The sequence below is a fragment of the Theobroma umbraticum genome, unplaced genomic scaffold (assembly GCF_002168275.2).
Source record: "Theobroma umbraticum cultivar Fairchild unplaced genomic scaffold, ASM216827v3 scaffold_30.0, whole genome shotgun sequence".
Taxonomy (NCBI): domain Eukaryota; kingdom Viridiplantae; phylum Streptophyta; class Magnoliopsida; order Malvales; family Malvaceae; genus Theobroma; species Theobroma umbraticum.
In genome coordinates, this window is record NW_018397254.1 from 14,275,470 (window position 1) to 14,283,415 (window position 7,946).

The 7,946-nt window shown below is 36.5% G+C and overlaps 2 protein-coding genes across 2 annotated transcripts; one reads left to right on the forward strand and one right to left on the reverse strand.

The window, feature by feature from the left end:
* Window positions 1-270: 270 nt before the first annotated feature.
* On the reverse strand, window positions 271-4,695 carry LOC110424401 (phosphoribosylformylglycinamidine synthase). The gene is made up of 5 exons (XM_021438959.2): window positions 4,328-4,695; window positions 3,697-3,800; window positions 3,370-3,483; window positions 757-840; window positions 271-569 (listed from the first exon to the last, which is right to left on the reverse strand). Exons 1-5 carry the CDS (start codon window positions 4,617-4,619, stop codon window positions 513-515), a joined length of 651 nt encoding a protein of 216 aa, XP_021294634.1. The 5' UTR covers window positions 4,620-4,695; the 3' UTR covers window positions 271-512.
* Window positions 4,696-4,927: 232 nt separating this feature from the next.
* Window positions 4,928-7,733, forward strand: LOC110420042 (oxidoreductase, 2OG-Fe(II) oxygenase family protein). The gene is made up of 7 exons (XM_021433197.1): window positions 4,928-5,200; window positions 5,305-5,456; window positions 5,559-5,917; window positions 6,315-6,453; window positions 6,760-6,826; window positions 6,955-7,076; window positions 7,549-7,733. Exons 1-7 carry the CDS (start codon window positions 5,094-5,096, stop codon window positions 7,686-7,688), a joined length of 1,086 nt encoding a protein of 361 aa, XP_021288872.1. The 5' UTR covers window positions 4,928-5,093; the 3' UTR covers window positions 7,689-7,733.
* The last annotated feature ends 213 nt before the right edge of the window (window positions 7,734-7,946 follow it).

A 7,946-nucleotide genomic window follows, 5' to 3' on the forward strand; every position in this document is an offset into this window, starting at 1 on the left:
TTAATGAAAATTTAAAGAACAAATGGCAGGTAGAATAAAGCAACTTAACGAAATATTAGAGAATAAATGGCAAAGAGAATAGAGCTTAAAAATCCTTTCATGAATTCATGTACTCTAAATTCCTTTCTTGTCATCAATAAAAGGGTGTTTAATTATGAATGATTAATCATCTTTTCATGAATTCATAATTTAGAGAACAAATGGCAAAAGGGAAAAAACACCTTATTATGTCATCAATAAAAGGATGTACATGGCCTGGAGAGGGGAACGAAATATGTTATTTGCTGGCTAATTTCTGATTAACAAATAAATATCATATACATCATCAGATACAGATTGACATGGATTACCAACGAGACAAATACAAGATTGACTTCAATGATGTTTCCTTTGCCTATGCGTGTGCCTTTTGGTTAATCAAAGATCATAAACTCACTACCTAGGAAGAAGAAAAGGGCAATCACACTGCCCTGCATGATCACATTCTACACAAAACAAGAATGAGGATCACATTATAAGAAGTATTTCATTCGATCATCTCTCCTCATGGCATTGTATACAGCTTGAACCTGAACAGCAGAACAAAGTTCGATCAAAGTACAACTTTCTGTTATTTGAAGCAAATCTTATATATATTAGAAGGAAAATGAACGTAGAGGAAATGATTCTTATATCTGGTTTTGTGTGTGTGCATGACTGTGCACGTCAGTGGATGCCAGTGTGTGTGTGTGTGTGTGAGAGAGAGAGAGAGAGGACCTGTTCACTAGAAACAACTCGAACAGGACCAATGTTGACAGATACATATTTTCCCCTAGATGATAATTTCTGCCTCACCCGACCCTGTTATGAAATATTGTTAGGCATTTTTGTTTCCATGGATGAAATAATACAACTTCTTGATAAAGAAGCAGAAAGCTGAAAAATCGAAAGAGTAACTTGTATTTTAATAGTGATCTTAAGTCATTTCCAAAGGCAAAATCTTTCCATGAAAGGAATAAAAAGAATTCAAACTAGTCATCATGATTGATTGTACTTTTAGCTTGTTTCTTCCCTTGAACTCCTTAACCAAGACAGGAGATCCAACACTTAAAGTAGGACGAATGCCAAATCTACATGTCTTTAGTCCTAGTCTAAACAAATCTATTCTTCCTGACAAAAATTATTTAGCATTTATTCAAACACCTCACAAAAGACCCACAACAGTCATTTATTTTAACAAACTTATGCTGGCAGTTACTCTCTACCACCCAGATGTTCCACAGGACCATGAGTTTATACTCAATTTTCATTGGTTGCTGATTTAATCTTAACTGAAGGTTTCTACGGCTATGTTTGTTTAATCAAAAACAACTTCTAGAAAATAAAAAATTTTCCTAGAAGATATGATGTTGTGTGGAAGTAGAAACAATAAAAAGAAAACCAAAACAGTAAAGAAAACCAGAGCGAAGATTAGAATTGATGTAAAATAGCAGTAGGAACAAGATACTAGGTTTACAATTGCAGAACATCTGTCAGAAAAATAATCCAAAATAACAAAGCCGCCTAACGGGTTTAAAGAGACTATTTATACTAGCGTTACTGCATCTTTTAATCTTAGTCCTTGGATATAAGTAAGCCCCAGCTAATCCAAGCCATTCAAACTAATTAAAAGATCACATGCTAATCACATGCTCACTTAATAAAACAAAAATATGATACCAAACTAATAATTATAGTAAAACAGTAAACATAAAGGAAAACATTTTAAGATAAAGTATTAGATACATTTTAGAATACTCCTGTGCCAAGATAATTCTAGAAAACGTTCCATTTTCCATTGTTTGGATGGTTACAACAAAAAAATCATTTTCTGGTGTTTGTTTCAAATAAAAAAACCCAACATTTTCTTTCTCCTTTTCTCTTCTCTTTCTTTCATCTCCCTGTTTAAACCTCTCTCTAACCCGAAATACCCCCAAACTCCTTGTCTTATTAGCCAAGTTATCAAATTACAAAATGTCAACAAATTTGTCATCCAAATAAAAACATGTAAATTAAAATTTGCTGGACTAAGAGTAATTAAAGGCTCTTCACCATGAGACAAAGATTATCAAGATCTTAAAAACTTGAATGATACCAATTTTAGTATCATCAACTTAACCAAATAAAAAATTCCCCTGACAAATCAATGAAACTCATGCAAAAATCTAAAAGTCAGAGGTTAATGAATAATAACCCACTCAAAATATCCACATAAATTAACATTGGACATCAGATTCTTAAAAAAAAAAAAAGAAGAGAATCAGTTCTTGGCAGTAGAGGAATGAAGCGATGGCTTGCAATTTTGAGCTTGATGGCAGAGGACTGATCAGCAGCACAACATAAGAATAGGTGTCTCAATATGGGTCGTAACTCACAGCTGTGACTTTCCGAGATGGGATTCAAAATGGGTCTCATCGATCTATAGAAAGAGAATGAGAAGGGTAATAGAAGAATACAAGGGAGAGGGAAAGAGGAAGTAAGCTTTCTGGCTGAGATAAAGAGGATGGAGGGAAGGAGGTTGCAGGCTGTGGAAAGAGCAGATAAGAGGGAAGGGAGAAGAGGAAAGGAAGGAAAAGGGAGAAGCTCTCACTGATGAAGGGGAAGGAGGCGGTGGTTTCAGCTCGTTTGGCGAATGAGCTAAGAGAGTGAAACGTTTAGGGTGTTTGGGTTTTTCTGTTGTTAACTTCAGAAATTGTTTTCTGCCTTCTTAAAATGAAAGACAATTTCCCCCAAAATGAGTTTTTTGCCTTTGACTAGGAAGACATCTTCCTTTGACCAAGGCAATTTCTGACAACCAAACATCAGAAAATGAGGAAATGGATGTCTAAAAATCCATTTCAAATCAAACAAATGGAGCCTAAAAGCCCCATTGAATCCTTCAATGTTTTATGAACTTTCCAAATTCTTTCTTTGGTCAAAAACTACCTGTTATGTAATACTTAGCTAATAGAATGCACTTCCCAAGGTTCCAGTTTATCTGGTAGGCAATCACTTGTTATACGAAAGCCTCAAATGTGCAAATGAATGAGTAATCCATGAACAGTTCACAGAAGTCTGTCTAGCTGAAATCTTGCTTATATTATGCTTCCACATACTCCCAATAAAATAACTTATGCATAATAACACCACTAATTGAAGTCCAGAAGAGCTCTACGCAGATATTCTAGCAAGACGAGATATCATTGTTTCCATTCGCTCCAACAGTGATAGCTTTAATTATCACAAACACCTAAGTTCATCTACCTATAAACTAATACCTCAAAATTTACTCTACTATTATATTCAAATGCACGAATAAATGAACATCTCAATCAATAATTGATTTCCACCAGTAAAAATGAGACTAGATACCTCAGGAATCGGTTGTTGTATCACAGATTCCACTGCAACAACCATAGCTTGCACAAAATCATCACCTCCAGTTCCAATAGCTGTAAATCCTCTAACTGTTGGGTATGAATTGACCTGACAAGTTAAAAAAATCATTAAGCAGTCAAAACAATCTCAAAGCCTTCAGCATCTTAAGTCTAACAAGCTGCATGTACCACAGACAGCCAAATCAAAGGAATCTCCAAGTGAAATGAATTTAACTACTTCAGGTTTAGTTTAAAAGCAATGGAAAGGATATTGTCTGAAACCCCTTGAGAGGATTAGAAATTAGGAGAGCATATGATTTACCTTCTGATCCAAAGCAAGCCATTCATTAGTCGAATCATCTGCTACTGTACCACCAATGACCACATTTGTGGTTTGCCCAACTCTCCCTTCTGTCTTTGAAACCTCTGAATTCCAAAACCAAAAGTTATGTCAATAAAATCTTACAGGCTTCTAGAAGAAAAAGACATGACTGACAGATGGAAAGGAAAATTTAAGATGCAAGGATTCAAGCCAGCATCAAATTCCAATTCGTAAACTGATAAATAACCATGTCCACATACATAATCCAGAGAGATTTCTAAAGAAGCATTCTTCTATTTAACTTCAAAGAGGAAATAGCTCCTTCATACTATTGCTCAAAAGTTTCTGACTTTGAAGCTGCTAAGCAGAATGTGGATTGACTAATCACTTATTTCCTCGGCAAATGTAATTTTCTTAGGCATTTGGTTCTAATTTTTCAACTAATAAAGCAACATCAACCCTTTTTTTATTAAGCCAGGTATAACAATCAATCTATCTAAAATCCTTAATTCATCCATGTCTCAGCAACTCATTAACTACCTTCAAACCATGTATATACTATAATGTCTCCCAACAAACAACTCCCAGAGAGAGAAGAGAAAATCAAAACAAGTTTGCTCCAAAAGGGAACCTGAAATTGCTTTAAGAACAGCTTCTTGAGGTGGGCCTTGATCATGGTCATCCTCCTCCGACGTCGAAGACGACGGCGTTTCATTATGAGAGCAATTCAGTTTCTGAGTCCGTTTCCAAAAATGAAAATCTCGAGCCCTAACAACCATCCCGTGACATCCGCAGCTCCGTCTTTTCGCAGCAGAAATTCCGAAGCTCCTCATCGTTTTAAGAGAATGGAGATTCCCGTTTCGATGCAGAGGCCTCCACGGCTCCGTTACGAAAATGGAACGCAATACCGTCCTGCACGCCATTTCTGATCCTTTTTCTTTCTTCCGGTTAATTCCTTTTCTAGCGTTATTTATAGATCTGGACACCGCCCCTTAAATTAACGAGATTTTTTCCCTGTCAGTGGTTGGTTTGTTATAGGCGCCCCCAATTTTCGCGTAACCGGGCCCTCATGATCCAGCCACCTCAACTTTACGTAATTGCCCTCCATTAGGACCCCATTGCTCAGGGTTAATTGTCTTTTCAACTTTGAGGAAATGAAGAGAGTTGAGTGCCCGAACCACTTTGACGCCATCAGGGAAGATAAGTCACTAAAACGGAGGATGTCCCCTGAACTACATAACTAACTTCCAGTAGTCCCAAGAGCACCTGATCTGATCTTAAATCTTTTGGGGTAAAATAAAATAAAATCGGTTGTGAAATCCTAGTTAAAACCCTAATCTTGAATCATCAGGGGTTTACTTCGAGTGGCTCTGAGTTAACTCACCGGCTCAGGATAGATGTACGGATCCGACGGAGCCGCTGACAATGCGGAACGGACCGCTTTCAGGAAAGCAGAGAAGAAATACAAGCTTTACTACGTGGAGCATTCCAAATCCTCCAAAAAGTACCTCACTTTTCAGCTTCTATCTCAAATTTAGTTAACTTTAATTGGAAAAAAGAAAAAAAATGCTTTTTGTTCTTGTTTATGATTTTATTTGAACTTCTCAGGAAGAAGCAACCTAAGCAAGTCGATTTATCAGAGGTTTTGGATCCGAAATCCATTTCAGAGTCCTACAATCAGAAAGGTGAACTTCCTCCAGGAATTGTAGCTGTCAATTGTGGATTTAATCGTCCAGTTTTTCGCTTGGAAGATCGCCCTGGTATTTTTATTTTTTTTTGGGTTCGTGAACTTTTAATGAGTTCCAAACTAGAGAAGAAATTTGAATTTTTTTTCTTTTTCGATGAATTACTCTAAAATATAGGGTTCTATTTTATTCCCGGGGCATTGACCGTGGAGGAACAATGTCGATGGATAAGGGAAAGTTTAAGGAACTTTCCGCAGCCTCCCAACAGAACAAATCATAATGCCATTTATGGGCCAATAAGGAACCTGTTCGTTGCGGCAAAGGAAGGTAAACTACTTGTTGAGGAGGAAGGATCGGACAATTGTTTCGATTCTGAATCAAGTGCTTCCGTCAGCAATGGGGATGCTCATAGGTGGAAATTTTACGAGGAAGACATTGCTCGATCTAGGGCAAAGAGTTGCAAATCAGTTTCTGCTTCTGTTTTGCTGCGAAAGTTACGGTGGAGTACCCTTGGCCTACAATTTGACTGGTCCAAGGTAGGTATTCACTTATTTAGTCTTGGGCCTTCTTCCTTGTATCTCTTTTGGCGAGTTTCTTGACTGTATAAGTTAGAGAAGATGATATTGATCGGACAGCCAGTGGATAGAATTTGAAGGTTCTTCAATTAGACGTAGTTGGTTGAATTAGATTTAGTTGTGGGTTCCTAGTTCTGTAACATAATGATCATTTTCAACATTTATTGCACAGAAACGTTTTTCCTTGTTACCTATTTTAAAGTATCATAAGGTATCATTCAAGATTGGCAATGTTCTGATCATGCTCCTGGTGTCTTAACCCTGAGAAATGTGGCCCATTTTTTTTTTTTTTTTTTGAGATTGAAAGTAGGTTCCTTGTTTCAGATTGATTTCTAAATTAAATTTGTTCATGGTGCAGCGGAACTATGATGTGTCTCTACCACATAACAAAATTCCTGATGCACTCTGTCAGCTAGCTAAAAGAATGGCTGAGCCTGCAATGCCTATTGGAGAAGAATTCCGGCCCGAAGCTGCAATTGTCAACTATTTTGGGTTAGGTACTCATAGGATATAAATAGTTGCATACTGATAAATCTCAGATTTCATTTTATTTTGTAAATGTTCTCAAGTTGTTGGCAAATTTTTTAGAGTTTGGTTACTTTAGGAGCAAAGTGAATAAAGTATCTTCTAACGCTTTGCATAATTGTAAATTACAATTTTGGTTGAACTTGTCTCTTTTACATTGAAATAAATTGAGTGTTGTGGTTTTAACTATGGATTTATTGAAACTTAGTGATTATTGACAATGTCACCTGTTGGACAAAAGTCCTCACTGATTGTTAAACTCTTTTTTCTTTTTCCAGGCGATGCACTTGGTGGTCACCTGGATGACATGGAAGCAGATTGGAGTAAACCTATTGTAAGCATGAGGTAACTTGCTTTTTCCTGATTTATTTATTCCCTCCAAATGAGAAGGATGAAAGTGAGAGGAGAGAGAGGGAGGTGGTGTGGCTTCTAGTAAGCATCCTCTTGATTGTTGACTTTATGTTCCCTCTCAGTTTGGGCTGCAAAGCTATTTTCCTTCTGGGAGGAAAGTCTAGACAGGATGAACCGTTAGCTATGTTTCTCCGAAGTGGCGATGTTGTACTCATGGCAGGAGAGGCAAGGGAATGCTTTCATGGTGAGATTTCACGTTTCACTCATTTCCTTCGTTATGGACTATTAGTAATGGTAAAATTTTGAAATTTGCTCTGGACTTGAACTGGATTATAAAGTCAATCTACTCATAAATAGCAATTCAACAATGCAATGAAAATTGTTCTAGGTATACTTAGTGTTTGCATTCTAGAAGTGCATTCTGTGCTTCTTTTTTGCTACAGATACCAATGGGAGAGACAAATACGCAACTAAGATATTTGTTTGGCTGCTTATACTAGATGATCAGTGGAATCTTTAAATAGCAAGTAAGCTACAGATATATACTGGTAACAAGGAATATCAGCTACAATTTTTACCTATAAAAGCTCTTAACATGAGCAGTTCATAGTAGAGGGCAATTTATGAACTTTATCCATTTATGTGATTTTGATTGTTTTCTCTTCAAGCATCTTTAATAACCTATTAAAAAACTCCATTGATTTTCATTCTTGCAGGTGTGCCTCGCATATTCACAGATGAAGAAAATGCTGAAATCACTCCACTTGAATTGCAGTTTTTGCATATTGATGATCATTGTTATTTAGAATACATAAGAACTTCAAGGATCAACATCAATATCAGACAAGTCTTTTAATTTTGTTTTAAGCTAGATAAGAAAAAGAAAGATTTTTTTGGATTATGTGACTCTCTTTTTTTGTTTCCTCTGTTCAGTTTAATATTTCAACTTGTCAATGCAAGGCATCTTCAGTCCAAGTGATGCCTGATTTTGAACTCTGCATTTAAAATTTAAAATTTAATATTTCAACAAGAAAATGCTTGGTTTGATCCGATAAGTAGTTTGAGTGTAGGGAACGCTATATCAGGTTATGTGGAGAGTGTGATTTGAACCCAC

Coding starts and splice junctions, on each gene's coding strand:
- LOC110424401 (XM_021438959.2), bottom strand. CDS start 4,619: ATGGCGTGCAGGACGGTATTGCGTTCCATTTTCGTAACGGAGCCGTGG. Junction 3,484..3,696: donor GGCTTGCTTTGGATCAGAAG/GTAAATCATATG, acceptor TTAACTTGTCAG/GTCAATTCATACCCAACAGT. Junction 841..3,369: donor TACAACAACCGATTCCTGAG/GTATCTAGTCTC, acceptor ATTTCATAACAG/GGTCGGGTGAGGCAGAAATT.
- LOC110420042 (XM_021433197.1), top strand. CDS start 5,094: ATGTACGGATCCGACGGAGCCGCTGACAATGCGGAACGGACCGCTTTC. Junction 6,454..6,759: donor TGTCAACTATTTTGGGTTAG/GTACTCATAGGA, acceptor TTCTTTTTCCAG/GCGATGCACTTGGTGGTCAC. Junction 7,077..7,548: donor GGCAAGGGAATGCTTTCATG/GTGAGATTTCAC, acceptor TCATTCTTGCAG/GTGTGCCTCGCATATTCACA.